This window comes from Nelumbo nucifera, chromosome 2, assembly GCF_055504915.1.
Source record: "Nelumbo nucifera cultivar China Antique chromosome 2, China Antique-T2T, whole genome shotgun sequence".
NCBI classification, from domain to species: domain Eukaryota; kingdom Viridiplantae; phylum Streptophyta; class Magnoliopsida; order Proteales; family Nelumbonaceae; genus Nelumbo; species Nelumbo nucifera.
This window is the reverse complement of record NC_142650.1, coordinates 96,640,166-96,657,926: the sequence shown is the minus strand read 5'-3', so window position 1 is coordinate 96,657,926 and position 17,761 is coordinate 96,640,166. Positions and strand designations below refer to the sequence as shown.

General features: G+C 39.3%; 1 protein-coding gene across 1 annotated transcript in view; it reads left to right on the top strand.

Annotated features, from left to right (window-relative positions):
• The first annotated feature begins 483 nt into the window (after positions 1 to 483).
• The window catches only part of LOC104589874 (hexokinase-3-like), a 39,789-nt gene continuing 22,511 nt past the window's right edge, over positions 484 to 17,761 (top strand). Inside the window, exons 1-3 of the mRNA XM_010248323.3 lie at positions 484 to 1,006; positions 1,983 to 2,133; positions 2,288 to 2,470. Of these exons, the coding sequence (XP_010246625.1) occupies positions 735 to 1,006; positions 1,983 to 2,133; positions 2,288 to 2,470 (606 nt within the window). The 5' untranslated portion in view covers positions 484 to 734. The remainder of the gene's footprint in view (positions 1,007 to 1,982; positions 2,134 to 2,287; positions 2,471 to 17,761) is intronic.

Genomic DNA, 17,761 nt, shown 5'->3' with positions numbered 1-17,761 from the left:
TAGTCAAAAGAGAAGAAAAGGAGATTCTATACTATGTAATAATGTAATAATTGATGATGTATATGTATGACATACATAAATGCATTATGGGATGCATCATATCGAACATCATCATCCTTTAAGCTCTACTTTATCTTATTCTATCCATGGATTGGGAAATTGGTGATGCTCCCATTGAAGAGGTCACATTCAGATAGTCAACAAACAACTATTCTTCTCGTCAAGGGTATTTTCCAAAGTCAATGGCAAAATCGTAATATCCAGAAATGTCGGTGGCAATTTAGTAAAGTCGCTCGTTATTAGACACAAGTCAATTTCCATGACCGCGCAATTCTTTTTACTAAATGAAAGAGACAGAGAATCGGTAACAAATCCGGAATTTCCAAATAAGATGCGGGGCAAATCAGTCATTGCGTTTCAAAGCTAGTAAACATCACTTCGCTTTCCAACACTACTTAAAAGGAAACAAAGAGCTCTCTCCCTTCCTCTCTCTCCTCTTCTTCGCCATCTGTTTATCTCTGCAACAGCAATTCTCTTGGGCATCTAGTCGAACAGTACGTCCTCACAGATTTCCGGCGAAGGTTCTCCGGGTTTGCCGCCGGAAAAAGCAATCCGTTGATATCATTTGAAGTGAAGGAGATATAAGAGGGGGAGTGGAGTGAAGGGTGGTTTTGTTGGCTGTATTGTTTCGATGGCTCGGCTGGTTTGAAGCAAGGGGAGAGCGAGAGGTGGAGATGGGGAAAGCGGGTTTTGGTTTGGCTGTGAGTTGTGCGGTAGTGTCGTGTACGATCGCTGCTATATTGGTTGGTAGACGAGTGAAGAGTCGGCGGAAGTGGAACCGAGTGGTCGGTGTATTGAGGGAATTAGAGGAGGGATGTTCGACGTCGATAGGAAGATTGAGGCAGGTCGTTGATGCTATGGCTGTTGAGATGCACGCTGGGTTGGCATCCGAAGGCGGGAGCAAGCTTAAGATGCTCCTTACTTTCGTCGACAATCTTCCCAACGGGTAGTAAAACTTTCTCTGCTTTTCCTTTCCTGGGTTTGCCTTGCTTTGAGGATTTATGGGTTTTATTATGAACATGCCGACGATTGATTGAATGGTCTATGCCTCCGTCCCTCTCTCTGTTCGGTAGTTTCTGAAGTTTTCATTTTTTTTGGGTTCTTCTTCCCTTTATTTTATTTTATTGATGTTTCCTTGAGAGGAGGCGGTTTGTCTCTTTTGTTATTTCTGTTGTGGTTTTATCTTCTTTCGGTCTTGCGGCCCTTTCTATTGATGTTGATACCAGTCTTCTTTTTTTGTAGGATTCATGGTGTTATCATCTATTTTGTTTATTTATTTATTTTATTTTTCTTGAGTTGTCTTGACTTCGACATTGGAATGAATCGTTTTATGGTTTTATTTATTTTTTATGTCGTTGGAATTCTTTTCTAGTTTTCCTGTTTAAGAGTTATTTGAACAGTAATTTGAATTGTGTTCTTTGCCATTTCCTTATTGCTGTAATGTAAAGTAAACTATTTTACAAATTGGTACGGTGTTGCCTGGAAATAGCAATTTCGGATTTGGTTTAGGTTTGCTTGTTCATTGCTTCTCTATTTTTTGTTCTTAACATTACTTCACTGTTTCATTTCTTTATAGTGCAATTGCTTCTTGGAAAACCGCTTCCCATTATTCTTTTTCTCCCCTTGAAACGAGAAAGAATTTGGTTTTCTTCTTTCATTGCATTTTCATTTGCTCAAGTTCGTAAGAGATATTCTATGTTTTAGACCGCCCAAATGCAGTAAAATGTGAAAGGAAAGATGGGTTTGTAAGCCTCTATATCTATGTATTTTTGGATTGATTTCTTGCCTACATTTTAGTTGAAAATCTTGGGTATAGCTGAACCATTTAAACCACTTTCCCCTTTCGATTGTTTGGTAATGTAGCAATTCAGGATTATTATACTTTTGTATTTTTGCCTTGATTGATTGGTTCTTTTCTCCAGGAACGAGAAAGGAACTTACTATGCACTTGATCTTGGAGGAACCAATTTTAGAGTCTTGCGGGTTCAGCTAGGGGGTAAAAATTCATTGATATTAGGGCATGAAGTGGAACGGCAACCCATTCCCGAGCATTTGATGACAAGTACAAGCGAGGTAGCAACCCTCTTCCTCCATCCATCCATACACACACAGGAGGACAAAAAATCAGGCCTGACCTTTTGTTTCATTGGAATTGAAATCTTACCATGTTATTCCATGACATTGTGTATTCTGGAGCAATATAAATTCATGCGTATCTTGGATGCAGGATCTTTTTGATTTTATTGCCTCAACATTAGAAAAGTTTGTTGAAAAAGAAGGTAATGGCTATATTGTTCCGCTAGACAGAAGGAGGGAGCTTGGTTTTACATTTTCCTTTCCTGTTAAACAAACATCTGTCTCATCGGGCATTCTTATCAAGTGGACAAAAGGATTTTCCATTGAAGACATGGTAAGTGGGATGGTCCTCTAGAGAACAAATTCCTGGTTTACATCAAATAGTTTTTTTATCCTCTTTTCTTTTTAGACTGAAGTTTTTTTTTTTTTTTTTTACAAAATGCATTGAAAGCATCTCATACATTTCTATAGATATTGAATACACTGATTATTTTATTTATGCTCAATAGAATCATGAGAAGATCTTGACCAATACAAACACGTAACATTCAGTATCATTATGGGACTTCCAATCTTCTTTGTATGGTAAAATGTACCATTTTCTAACTATTAGTAGTAAGAATGCCATGGTATGTTTCTCCGATACATAATTTCAAGATTTATGTTGATTGTTAATGGGATATCATATCATATATCCTAGCTTTTAAGATTATAGTGACAAGAAGCAAATTATGTAGATTGATTAGGGCAAAATGATGGTCAAGGAAATTAACAAAAAATGCCTAGTTAAGAGAGATTACATATGGGACTAAGAAGAGAGGTTGCATGATGAACCAAGTTGTTTAATGGCATCAAAAAGACCACTGCTCGAGATTAGGTATGGTTGAACCAGTTGTAGAAGTAGAACATAGAAGAAAGATGTATATAGTTTGGACTTTGATGTCATATACTGATCAAAAGGAAAAAAAACTTTTATCTCATAAAATATCCCATAAATTCTTGGTTAGCTTTGATAATGCAAGTAGTGTGAAGATAGAGGAACTCAATTACCTTTTTCATCTCCTTGGTGAGGTTTAAATCTTTTTTTTTATCAGCAATAAGAAAAAGGAATTCATTCTTTAAAGATTAAATATTTTAAAGTTGTTGTGAATGCAATGGTAAGACCATGAGAGCATAGTCATCACTATTTGACCCCACCACACCCTATTTAACCCCTTAGTTTGCTACACCATTAGCCAAACATTTGGTTGTTCTTTGTAGCCAATTAACTTGTATCTGCATGTCTTTTGAAAGCCACTTAACCGCTGAATTCATTTATGAGATTTCACACCACATTCTTTTCCTTCATTAACCAACTGTCTACCACGTAAAAGTTACTTTCAATCATCAACCTCTCAACTCCTATTTCTTTGGTGTTGTGCACCTCAAAACGCTACTGCCATAATCTTTTACCCTTACCAGTGATTTAAGAGGCACGCCTCAGGCGCGCTTAGGCGCACAGGCAAGGCGCATTTTAGGGTGGGCACCTTGCCCAGGTCCTAGGCGCAACCCTTTCATAAGGTGTGTGCCTTTTGAAACTTTGACGCTTTTTTGCTTTTTCATTTTTGTCTCTAGCAACTGGGCCGAGGGCTTTGCCCCCGGACCCCCGTGCCACGCCCCTCGAGGCAAGCTTGAACAAGTTCACTCTAGGTCTTAAATTCTTAGTTCTCACACAAAAAATAATGATTTTATGGTTCTAATTGCTTTTTAAGAAGACATTCTATTAGTATGAATGAATGAACAACATTACTAATGTGGACTTGTTTGGGCTTGCCTCGAGGGTTGTGGTACAAAGGCCTCTCGTAGAAACAGGAATGTAACATGTTTTACATCACATTAGCTACTTGAAGTAACGAAATAGAGAAAAAAAAAGAAATTGTGGGTTTTATATGCTTGAAAATGTTTTATATATTTGATTTTATTTTTAAGTTCTCATTTGGATATGCTTTACATGTTATATTTATGTATTGTAATATTAGATAATAGGTTCTTTAGAACATTTATTTTAAATTTAAAGTTTATCTTTTATTAATATTATGTTTAATAATTTTTTGCATTTTTTTTTTGAATTTTTAGCCTTCTTTTATTTTTGCGCCTTGCTTAAAAAGGCGCACGCCTCACCTTGCGCCTTGCAATTTTAAAACACTGACCCTTACTGGGTCACCTTCTCCTTCATTGTTGTCCCTTAATACTCCCCATTTCCACAAGGCCTAGGATTCCCATGCTACTTACATCAAAATTCAATTCTAGCTACTCATTATCAGGAGGTGTCCAATCCTTTTTTACTTTGTTTTTTTATATGAGGACCTTGCTACTGCACCCAATTTCTGATAATATCATCCGTTGTGAAATTTGAAAAGAGTTCCCTTGCCTTTACCCAATGTATTACTTTTGGAGTGATGGTATCAACTAATATCTCCCTATTTCTATCCCTTCATTTTGGACACCTCATCATATGCATGTCAAACAACCTGTCCAAGCTAACAGGAGAGTTGCACTTGCAAACTAAAAGAGTAAAGAACCATTCCCAAATACAACAAATGAATGGACAGGAGGTTAAGAGGTGATAGGCAGCCATTCAATCTACACATGATACACTAGCTGGGGGACAACTATCAGTAAGCTCTTTTCCTTTGTAAAATATTTTTTTTATCAGTTTTTCCTTTGTGGAAGATTACATGAATTAATGCTTCCATGGAAGACTTCCCAACAAAAAGCACTGATTTTTGGAGGAATAAGAACACACCACACTTCATTCACAGGAAAGGAAAAAGAAGGATTGGCCACCAAGGAATTGAAGAAAACTTGCAAGAGAAGCTACCAACAGGGTTAGGAGCCCATAAATGGCAATACTGAATAGGGAAATCCAGAACCACCTCCTCTAACAAATTCAAAAGGTTAGACACAAGGGAGATTTCAGGTTCTCTAAGGTTCCTCCTAAACCCCAAATTCCAAAGCACTTTGGAGGATGAGGAAGGTGAAATGAATTCAGGAAGACATTTCTCTGAGGTTGGACAAAGCATAAAGAGATGGGAACAAATCCTTTAAAGGAGATTCCTGAATCCAAAGATCTTCCCAAAATTTTCTTATTATTGGAGGACAAGTCATACCTGAATGATTGAGAAACGAAGGAAGAGGTCTATTGAACAAAAAAAAAAACAAAGGAAGAAGTCTGCATCTAAGACATTTCTCTGAGGTTGGACAAAGCATTAAACGACGGGAACAAATCCTCTAAAGGAGATTCCTGAATCCAAAGATCTTCCCAAAATTTTCTTATTATTGGAGGACAAGTCATACCTGAATGATTGAGAAACAAAGGAAGAGGTCTATTGATCAAGAAAAAAAAAACAAAGGAAGAAGTCTGCATCTTCCCTCACCAATGTTGCATGGATACGGACAAAGGAGTTGGAATCTGATGTGTGTTCAAGTTTTTAACTTGGAAAGATGAGAAAATATGGATTAGTGGTCATGTCTATGGAAAAGTACATACTATTAAAATAGTTATACTGTCTTTTTGAATTCTAACATTATATACCTGCACAAATTGTTTCCTTTACTATTAGGTAATGTCTCAGACACGCTCAAACTCATACAGTAGTTTCCCATTTATGTAAAATAAGCTAAGAGATAAAAAAGGAAATGTTACATAGAAGTGTCTTCAAGAATCTGTAGTGTGTCTGAGACCAATTTTGTCATCCATTTAGGAGAGTCTGCAATATTGTCCTTCACACTCCAGTCTAGGCACTCGTATCTCTCCAAATCCTGCCTATATCCCTTCCACCAATCTTTCTTCAGTGCTAATGTCTAACCCTGCTAACTGGATTTTCCTAGAAGAATGTCTTTCATTATCTTGTTTTCCCTTGGGATCCAATTTCTTCGTGTGAATCAGATTTTGGGAAGATTAACATGTGCTATACTCCAGAAGAAATTCCAATACAGATACACAACCCCAAGATTCTCTTAGGTTTGTAACGATGCCAAGTCAAGCAATAACCTCCTAGTGTATTGCTTACTGAGACAAAGTTTATGACATTTCATGGGTCTTGTGGAGCTTGAGTGGTTTTTCTTTGGTTATAATTATTGATATGCTTAGATATTATAAATCCTTGGACCTTGGAGAGAGGGACAACTACATTGGAAAGCTATTGTTCACATTGTTATTTTGTTACATGGGTTTGTGAGAGGGAAGAAACAATCATATTTTTAAGTGAGAGATCATTATCATTGCACTCTTATTTATAGAAGTCCATGAAAGAGTTTGAAGGGTTGACTTGAAAGTGAATGAGCTTTCTTTTGTAAGGCTGTTGACTTGTTGAATTGAGACTTAATTGTGCAATGGGATTATAGAGTGGTTATAGGGTCAATGGCATCATTGGCTGCTAGTTGTGATGTTTTAAAAATGAGAAGAACAACTGAGAACAAGTGATTTTCCTAGGGACTATAGCATAAGGAGAAGATTGACCTGCTCTTAGAAGACAAATGGTATTGGAAGTGGAATCCAGATGGGGAATTTTCTGTCAAATCCCTGGCCTCTAAGCTTTGCTGATTGGGTCTCACTGATTTTCCAACTACTCAGATTTGGAACCCTATAAGCCCATAAAAATCCAACTTTTTGATTTGGACGATGGCCCTTGGCAAATGTCTTTCCAGATCTAATATTTTTTATTTTTTGATGAATGATAATAAATTTATTAATTCAGAAGCAGATTTAGAGTGAGTTCATACAACATCCCAAGGAGAGGCACGAGCTGCAGCCCCTCCTTGAATCTTACAAGTAAACTAGGAAAGAAAAGCAAGAATCACAACTGAGCCCAAAACAATTCTTCCCTATTTACCCGTTGCTTGGCTAACAGATCCGACAAAGTATTTGTGATCTCTCCACCCACTATACACTGACCAACATATTCCTTGTCAACCAACTAAATTTCTTCACTTCATTCTTGTAACGCCACATAGCCTCTTCAGGATTTTTCAACCAACCCACCACCAATTTGGAATCCTCCTCGATTGTTAGGTGTTGTACCCCCTTCTGGTTTGCAAATTGCACCTCTTGTACAACAGCTAATAGTTCTGCCTTGATGGAGTCCCCAATTCCTAAGGGACCTAAGTAGAGCAACAAAATCTCTCCCTTCTCATTTCTCAAAGCACTTCCCATTCCCGATAATCCTGGATTACCCATGCTACTTCCATCAAAGTTCAAAGTGAGCCTTCGGATGGAGGAGACTAGCTTGTAATTGATTTGTCCTTTAGGGATGAACACCTCGCTACTGCTGACCAATTTCTTCAAAGGTCATTAAAGGAGAATTGATGAAAGATTTCCAAGGTCTTTAGCCAAGGTATTGCCCTATTCAACACACAGTTTTTCAATTCCTGACTGCTCCTTTCCTTTTCTTGAAAAATTCTAGCATTCCTTTCTTCCCAAAGAGTCCAAATCAAGGCAGCACTATCATTCCTTTCTTTCCAGATCTAATCTTGTGATGCAGGGCATTCAAATCTTGGATTTATCTCGTGGTTTTTGTGGGTGCCTTCTTGAATCAACAGACCATCTGGGTATTCATTGTCCATTTTCCTCTCAGGTGTGGGACAGTGATTTAAAAGGTGCGCCTTAGGCGCACATGCAAGGCACATTTTGGGGTATGCGCCTTGCCTAGGTCCTAGGTGCATCCCTTTCAAAAGGTGTGCACTTGGTGTGCCTTGCGCCTCAGCCCAGGTGTGTGCCTTCTTAAAATTTTGCACTTTTTGCTTTGTTTTTGAGTCTAACGGTTGGGACCTAACATAGACTTGTTCGGGCTTGCCTTGAGGGCCATGGTACAAAGGCGTCATAGAATTAAGAATGCATTATGTTTTACACACATTAACTACTTGAAGTAATGTAATTAAGGAAAAAAAGAGATTGTGGGTTTTACATGCTTGAAAATGCTTTATATGTTTGCTTTTATTTTTAGATTTTCATTTGAATACACTTTACATGTTATGTTTATGTATTTTAATTTTAGATAATAGGTTTTTTAAATCATTTTTTTTTTAAATTTAAGTTTATATTTTTTATTAACATTATGTTTAATATTTTTTGATTTTTTTTCCTTTTATTAAAAAAATTGGCATTTTTTTGAAAATTTTGACCTTTTTTTATATTTTTTAGCCTTTTTTTTGTAATTTTGCGCCTTTCTTAAAAAAGGCACGTGCCTTGCGCCAGAGCGCAAATTGGCCCTTGCGCTTTTTTTGTGCCTTGCACTTTTAAAACACTGGTGTGGGAACACTTTCTCAAATCCATGAATATTAGTTGTTCTATGCCAAGATTGGTAAAGGAGCTCCTTTGCTATTGGAATTTCAAAGGCCAAAGCAAGAAAGGGAAAATGGTGTGGAGGACTATTCCTACTGCTGTCTTGTGGTCCATTTGGGTTGAGAGGAATAGTAGGATTTTCTGTAATAAAGCTAAGAGTCCAGAAGATTTAATTCAGAAAGCAGTGGGCAAGTTAATCTATTGGGTGTTAGTTACTGAAGAGTTTAGAAGTTTGAATTTGCCTGTCTTATTTCGTTCTAACTCTTGGTGGAGGTTTTAATTGTTGGGTTTGTCAGATTGCCTTTCTGGGTCTGATTACAACTTGTATGTGTTGTTTTGAATAAATTTACATTACCTTTTTCCAAAAAAAAATAGCATAATAAGAGACTACTTTTTGAATGTGAGGTGCCACTTTTGAAAAAAATCAAAAGAATAACATAGTATACAAGATCTTTTTTTATTCATAACATGGTATAAACGATTTTGCAAATCTAAATTAAAGGAATAAATGTTTCTTGAAGAAGTCTATTAGTGTATTGGTCAGTGATTTAAAAGGTGCGCTTAAGTGCACAGGCAAGGCGCATTTTAGGGTATGTGCCTCGCCTAGGTCCTAGGCACACCCCTTTCAAAAGGCACACGCTTGGTGTGCCTAGGCGTGCGCCTGATGTGCCTTGCATCTCAGCCAGGCGTGCACCTTTTTAAAATTTTGCGCTTTTTTATTTTTTTGAGCCTAACGGCTGGGTCGGGGGCTCCACCCCTAGACCCCCGACCATGCCCCTTTAGGCAAGCCCAAACAAGTCCATGTTAGGTCGAGCAGACTTTGATTTAGGACTCAAACAAAATTCCTAATTGACATAGGATGTAGGACTCAAACAAAAAATGAAGTTCCTTAATAGTTCATTTCCACAGCGGGAGGGAAAATGGAGGGGATGGAGTTCGTGCAGGCAGGTCAGTGGAGGAGATCCTTGAAGATAGAAGCAAAAAATCTCTTGTTTGAAGAGATGAGAATCAAGGGGAAGGTAAGCCTGAAGGTAAGGGAAACGAAAAAGGGTACAATATTGCTGGAAGGATTAGAAGTGATCGAGTGGCTAAGAAAGTTCATAGCTGGAGCCTGTTCAAAAGGTAAGCAGATAAACTGGCAGGTTTTTAGTACGCTAGAAGGGAGAAGATATGTTGTTGAATGTAAGAGGAATAGAAAGGGGTTCTTCATAGCTTTGACTGAATTTTTTGGGAAGGGACAGAGACAACTGGTGTGTCTACCTGCAGGAAAACAGAACTAAGGCTGGGGGGAAGTAGACAGGTTGCTCAAAGAGTTCTTAGTTCAAAGTAGCAAATGGGAAAAAAGCCTCCATAAGGGAGGAGAAGGCTTATCTCAGTAACAGCAGGGTACAACAAGGGCCAGTGGTCATGGCAAAAACAAAAGGCCATTGCAGAATGGTGGGAGGTCTAGAGAGAGAGGAGTGGGATAGTAAGTTTGTGATACAAGCCAAGGAAAAGGTTAATGATTGGAGGAGGGTAGCTGACTTACTGGCAACCAGGTTGAAGTTGAAGAGTGTCTTCATAGTAACCCCCTTCGATAACTATAAAGCCATCCTAGATCCATTAGAGAATGATTTGGAAAGATTAGCTATCAATGTTCAGGCTGAGTTCGGATCATTCACAGTCTTCAAATGGAATCCAACATCCAACTCCAAGGATTTTTTTGTTGAAGATGGTGTGGTGGTGCGTGTAATAGGCTTGCCATTCCATCTATGGAAACAAGAAATAGTAGAGTCTATAGCTGTGTTGTGTGGAGGAATCTTGAAAGGTGCTTTCTGGGGCGATCTCTATTCAGTAACAGTCCTGCTAAGTGGTGTGAAGCCAGAAGAAATTTCACGAAAGGTAGAGGTACGAACAGAGGGGAGCTTTGTCTCTGTGTGGTTAGCTTCCTCCATTGAAGCAGGGCTGTGGAAGGAGGCTCGGTTGGTAGGAGGGGAGAAGGAGGAAGAAGAAGCACTACGTGGACTAGTGAGATTGGGTAATTCAAATGGGAAGGGATGTTTCACTAAAAAGGGCCAACATATTCTGGGAAGCCAAAAAGCTTTGGGGCAGTTGGAAGGTCAAACCTGGAGAAAGCAAGAAGAGGGTCAAATGGCAGATCCTTTGCGTAGGTGGTGTCAGGGGAAAAAGACAAAAAGCTTCTACTGTCGAAAGGGAGAAGGCTGAACCAGCAATCTCAAATAGGGAAGGTTGCTGGTTCGACCATTAAAACAGGGGGGTGTGACTCTTTAAGTGGTCACGTGGGACGAAAAGAAGGGCCCAATCGAGTGGATCCCTATTATGGTTGGTCGGAGAAGGCTTTTCAAATAAAGGACTTAAAGTTGGGCTCCTATAGTCTTGAGCCCAAGGCCCATTATAAGACAGATGGGCCGAGGGACTTGTTAACTAAGCACGTGACTGGGAGGAGGGATGAGTTGATAGACGAGATAAAGCGTCTATCTTCTTCAACCCCGAACCCTTCCTCTCGACCGATTAGTTCAGGCGCAAAAAAGTCTCAAGACTCGCAGTCTCGAGGCTCTCTACAGTGGGTCCCATCCAACTTGGTGAACCGTCTCTCACTAGATAGGCGCAACCCAAGATACATGAAGCCTAGTGATGAGAACAGAACAAGGCTTGAAGATTGGTTGAGTGAACAAAACAGTAACGACGATTCTGATAGAGGCGAAACGGTAAGTCTGGGAAGTTTGTCTCCGAAAAGCAACAATGATCTTCTTGAAGCAGAAAGTTTGCATACAAAGTTGTTCTTAGAGGAAGAGACTGAAGAGGCAGGTGGCGGGAAAGACTAGGAATGGTGAAGAAATTGGTTCTAAAGCTGTGAAAACTCCTCCTCCCTTCGTCGAGGGAGCTGACCCTGAGTCTAATGAATTACAGGATGTTGGTGGAGAGGGACAAGAATCGGCCGTGAGGATGGATGCGGGTATTCCAGTGTCGGAAACACAGAGAAAGGTTTTCCAAGTGGGTAGGTCGTCAGGAAGTGATTCTTTCACCATGTCTACTTCCCAACCTTGTCCAAAAAGGGGAAAGGCCTTAAAACCATGTGCCGTCTGTCAGCAAGTCATTTTCAGTGATTCTAGTCCTACCCCTGTTCTATCAGGTATGGGTGTCAATTCTGTTTTAGGTGCTGACTTGTTTGCTATGCCTGTAACAGATATCCCAGCTTCCCATCTAGGAGTTTCTGATGCAAGAGAGAGGGTGATAGTGGAAGGAGGAGAGAGGGTGTTGGAAGGAAGTAGTAAGGGGGAGGCGGATAGAATTTGGGAGTTGATCTGTACAATGATGGAGGAACAAAATAAAAAGGAAGGACTCGTAGAAAGATGCTGTAGCAAAACTAAGTGTGAGAAGGGTAAAATTCTTTCTCAAACATTGGCTGGAAAGGATGGAGAAATTGGGAAGGGGGGGAAAAGAGGAACAAATAAGAAAAAAAGATCTGAAGTGGAAAGGCTAATCTCAGACATTGAGGGGGATTTAGAATTCAGTGGTAGAGGGGATAGGAGGAAGGGCCTAAAATGACGAGAATATGGTCTCTTATTGGGTCCTTTTCTATTTTGTATCGATGAAAATTTTTAGCTGGAATGTAAGAGGGTTAGGGAGTGCAAGGAAGAGAAGGGCGATCAAAGACCTACTCCGAAGGGAAAAACCTGATATTGTGCTGTTACAAGAATCCAAACTGATGGAATTAGATGGGAGATGGGTGAGGAGTTGTTGGAGGTCTAGAGGTTTAGGTTGGAGCTCGTCTCCTTCTTGGGGAGCCTCGGGGGGGATTGTAACACTATGGAGGTTGGATGTGGTGGAATAATTGATAGGTAGATTCTCAGTTTCCATTAAGTGCAAGAATGTAGAAAATGGGTGTGTATGGGTCTTAACCAATGTTTATGACCCTAATTCCTATAGAGAGAGGAATGATATGTGCGAGGAACTATATGCAATCAAGGGGCTATGGGATGGTCCTTGGTGCTTGGGCGGGGATTTTAACGTCATTAGATTCTCTGATGAAACCAGTAATCCCCAACAGGTAATCTCAACAAGCATGAGAAAATTTAATGGTTTTATTCAAGATTGTGAACTGAAGGAAATACCTCTACTGCAAGCCAGTTACACTTGGTCCAACCTTCAGGAAACCCCTTTGTGCTCGAAGTTAGATAGATTCCTTTTTAACCTTGCCTGGGAGAATAGTTTGGAAAACTTGGTTGCTAGGGCCCTTACCCAGGGTCACCTCTGATCACTGTCCTATCCAAATAGGAACCGAGTCTTTTCCTATAGGACTCAAACCTTTTAGATTTGAAAATATGTGGCTTACCCATCCAGATTTTGTGAAAAAAGTGAAGGAGTGGTGGGGTGAGGAGAGGGGGGTAAGATGGAAGGGGATCAAGTTCCACAAGAAATTAAAAAGGTTGAGAGCCAAAATAAAAGAGTGGAATAGAGATCAGTTTGGTAGAATTGAGGAGCAAAAATTGGGCCTAATCTCTCGAATAAAGAATTTGGATGTAAAGGAATCTCACAATGGGCTGACCGAGGAAGACAGAGTGTTAAGGAGACAATTAAAAAAGGAGTTGGAAGAAGTGCTATTGAGGGAAGAAATCAGTTGGAGACAAAAATCTAGACACAAGTGGATTAAGGAAGGCGATGGGAACACTAGATTCTTCCATGATTTGGCCAATGGGAGACGAAAAAGAATTTTGTGACCAACCAGGATGACATAGCCATAAAATTTGTGGACCACTTCAAATCGATTTATAGAAGGCCTTTGAGTGAGAGAACAGTTATGGAAAGGGTGGATTGGCCAAGGATTGATGAAGGAGTGGCAAGGTGGCTGGAAAGGGATTTCGAGGAAGAAGAGATTAAGAAAGCTGTCTTTCTAATGGATAGATCCAAGGCTTCGGGTCCAGATGGCTTTACAGTGGGTTTTTATCAAGACTGTTGGGTGGTGTTGAAAGAGGATCTAGTTGAAGTCTTTAAGGAATTTGCAAACAATCACACTATAAGCCCTGGAGTTAATGCCACCTTTTTGGCCTTGATACCTAAGAAGAATGATGCCAACCACCCAAAAGATTATAGGCCTATTAGTCTGGTGACAAGCATTTATAAAATTATGGCTAAAGTGCTCTCATTGAGAATCAAAACAGTCCTCCCTACCATCATTAGTGAAACTCAAGGGGCTTTCATTCAAGGGCGACAAATAACAGATCAGATCTTAATTGCGAATGAGTGTGTGGAGGAAATGAAAAGGTCTAGTAGGAAAGGATTCATTTGTAAATTGGATCTTGAAAAGGCCTATGAGTTGGTGGACTGGGAGTTTCTATTAGAGGTTATGCGGAATGGTGGTTTTGGGGACAAGTGGTGTAGTTGGATCTTTGGGTGTATCAGTACTTGTCACTACTCTATTCTGGTAAATGGTACGGTGAGGGATTTTTTTCTAGCTTGCAGGGGTGTCAGGCAAGAGGATCCACTTTCACCATTCCTTTTTACCTTAGTAGCTGATGTGATTAGTAGGATCATTACTAAGGCGGACAACGAAGATGCCATCAGGGGTTGGAGAATAGGGAGACACCAAGTCCCCGTCACCCACCTTCAGTTTGCAGATGACCTAATGATTTTTTGTGAAGGAGGTCTTAGAGAAAATGTAGCAAACCTAAAGGAGCTAATAAAAGGATTTGAAAATGTCTCTAATTTGAGAATAAATTTGGAAAAGAGTTGCGTAGCAGGTATAAATTTGGAGGTAGGGGAGGTCGAGGCTATTGCAGAGTGTCTTGAGTGTTCCACCTCTGCTTGGCCTATGTCATATTTAGGGCTTCCTTTAGGGGCAAATCCTAGGGAGAGTAGATTTTGGACCCCAGTGTTAGAAAAATTTGAGAAGAGATTAGTCTCTTGGAAGAGGAACTATATCTCTTTAAGAGGAAGAATTACCCTAATAAGAGCTACCTTGGCTAACTTACCTACCTATTATTTGTCTGTCTTTAGGATACCAGTTAGGGAAGCTTGGAAGCTAGAGAGACTTCTTATGGGAGCTGGGACAAGAGAAAAAGGATCATTTGGTTAATTGGGAAATTGTGTGCAGAAGTAAAGAAGAGGGGGGTTTGGGAATTGAGAGGGTAATTAGAAAGAGTCAAGCTCTGTTAGGGAAATGGTTGTGGAGATGGCCTTTGGAAAGAGAGAGATTGTGGCATGAGGTGGTGGGAAGCTGGTGTATCGAGGCAAGCTAACCTAGCAGCACCTTGGAAGGCTATTCAGAACACCCTTCCTCAATTCCTCAATTTTATCAGGTATGAAGTTTGTTCTGGCAACTCTATCCTTTTTTGGGAGGATATTTGGGTAGGAGACTCACCGTTAAAGGCTTTGTTCCCCTCGCTTTTTTCTATTTCTTTGTACAAAAAAGAGGTGGTCTCAAAATTTGTCTCACCCTTGGGAACACCCTTAGATCCTACTTGTGATTTTGGTTTTCGTAGAGGATTTAGGGATGCTGAAATTGAGTCTCTTTCTTTTTTGCTTGGGTGTATTAATCAGGTTTGTTTGGATCCCTCCAAGCCAGATAAGAGGGTTTGGACTCCTAGACCCAATGGAACCTTCACTTGTGCTTCTTTTTTCAAGTCCATCTCTCAACTTTCTACTCACCAACCCTTTCCGTCAAAAGAAATTTGGTGTAGGCCAGTCCCCCCAAAAATTATGGCTTTTTGTTGGGAAGTTTTCCATGGGAAAGTAAACACTTTAGACAACCTACAAAAGAGAAGACCTTTTCTCTGTATTTCTCCTAATTGGTGTATCCTCTGTAGAGCTCACGGTGAGGATTGTTACCATCTATTAGTATCTTGTCCCTTTTCTGCAAACCTTTGGGCTTGGCTACTTTCGTTGTTTGGGGGTAGTTGGAGTCTACCAGCAGAAGTTCACATGCTCTTCAACCATTCTCCCTTTTATTGGCATACAAAAATAGGGAGAATTATGTGGAGATGTGCTCGTGCTGCCTTGACTTGGACTCTTTCAGAAGAAAGGAATCTCAGAATTTTTCAAGATAAGGAAAGGAACAGCCAAGATTTGAAAGACTGTGTTAAACAGGGCAATACATTGGCTGAAGACCTTGGAAATCTTTCGTCAATTCTCCTCTAATGACATTTGGAGAAATTGGTTAGCAGTAGCAAGGTGCTCATCTTTAAAGGCCAAATCAATTACAAGCTGGTCTCCTCCACCCAAAGGCTCAATTAAGTTGAACTTTGATGGAAGCAGCATGGGTAATCCAGGATTATCCGGAATGGGGGGTGCTTTGAGAAATGAGAAGGGAGAGATTTTGTTGCTCTACTTAGGTCCTTTGGGAATTGGGAATTCCATTAGGGCAGAACTTTTAGCTGCTGTACAAGGGGTCCAATTTGCAAACTAGCTGGGGGTACAACAACTAATAATCGAGGGGAATTCCAAAGTGGTGGTGGGTTGGTTGAAAAATTCTGAAGAGGCTATGTGGCAATACAAGAATGAAATGAAGAAATTTAGTTGGTTGACAAGGAATATGTTGGTCATTGTACAGTGGGTGGGGAGATCAGCAAATACCTTATCAGATGTGTTAGCTAAGCGAGGGGTAAATAGGAAAGAATTATTTTGGGCTCAGTTGTGATTCTTGTTTTTCTTTCCTAGTTTACTTGTAAGTTTCAAGAAGGGGCTGCAGCTCGCACCTCTCACTGGGATGATGTATGAACTCACTCTAATTTGCTTCTGAATCAATAAACTTACTATTATTCATCAAAAAAAAAACAAGTCCATGTTAGGGTCTTAAATTCTTAGTTATTACATAAAAAATAATGATTTTATAACTTTTAATTGCCTTTTAAGAAGATATTTTATTGGAATGAATGAATGAACAACACTAGCAAATAGGGGGTTCTTGGAGCGTGGTACAAAGGCAACTCATAGAATCAAGAATGCAATATGTTTTACTTCACATTTGCTACTTGAAGTAATGCAATTGGGGAAAAAAAGAGATTGTGGGTTTTACATGCTTGAAAATGCTTTATATGTTTGCTTTTGTTTTTAAATTTTCATTTGAATACACTTTACATGTTATGTTTATTTATTTTAATTTTAGATAATAGGTTTTTTACAACATTTATTTTAAAATGTAAGTTTATATTTTTTATTAACATTATGTTTAATATTTTTTGCATTTTTTAAAATTTATTAGCATTTTTTGAATTTTCTGATTTTTTTTATTGTTTAGCATTTTTTTGTAATTTTCACCTTGCTTCAAAAAGGCGCACACCTCGCCTTGTGCTTTTAAAACATTGGTATTGGTTAGAGCATTGTCTTGTTTTTTTGATAACTAAAGAATAAATCATATTAAAGAGTATCAAGCATGAAGTTAGTAAAATGTTCTCTAATGGGGATGAGATGCAGCCTCAAAAACCACAACATTACAATGTAGCCCAGAAAAGTCTATCCCTATGCACCCCTTGCTTAGCTAGGCAATCAGCTAGCTCATTTGCCGATCTTCTTTTCCATTGTGTCCTCATTGTCATGTTAGAAGTGATCCATTTAAACTTGTTCACCTCTTCCCTATATGATCAAATAACAGATTCCGGAGCCCATAGCCAGCTAATAACCAACTTGTGGAATCCCCCTTAATACGTAGTTTGTCAACATTCATCTCCTTGGCCAATTGTATCCCTTGCAAAACCACTTGAAACTCAGCTCTGATTGATTCTCCCACACCTAGAGTTCCTGAGAACAGAGCAACAATGCTGCCACTTGAATCTCGGAAAATCCCTCCTACTCCTGAAGGCCCTAGGTTCCCCAAACAACTACCATCAAAGTTGAGTTTAATGAAACCATGTTCTGGAGGAGCCCACTGTATCATAGACTTAACCCTTGTTACTGAACTCCTTGCTATTGCACCCCAATTCCTCCACAGATCATCAAAGCAAACCGTAGAGAAAAATTGTAATTAGGTTTCAAGGTTAGTTTATCAAAACATAGAATGTTAGGAACACATCAAATGAGGCAAACTTGGGTTTTAGTGCACACCCTACAAAATGAACCTTGCTTGTAGAGCATTTTTAAAACATTGACTAGTCAAGTTCATCAAATCAGAGAAACCAATTCCCTGGGCTTAGGACCTGTTTGCTTCTCAAAAATTGGGATGAGAAAGGGTATGATGGGAAAGAGAAAATTTTTCTTGATTGGGTGTCATGCATTTGGTTCATTTTCCAAATATGCGGGAAAATAAACTTTTAGTTGTTTGTTTACTTTCCATGAAGAAAAATATGTATATCATAAAATATATAAAGA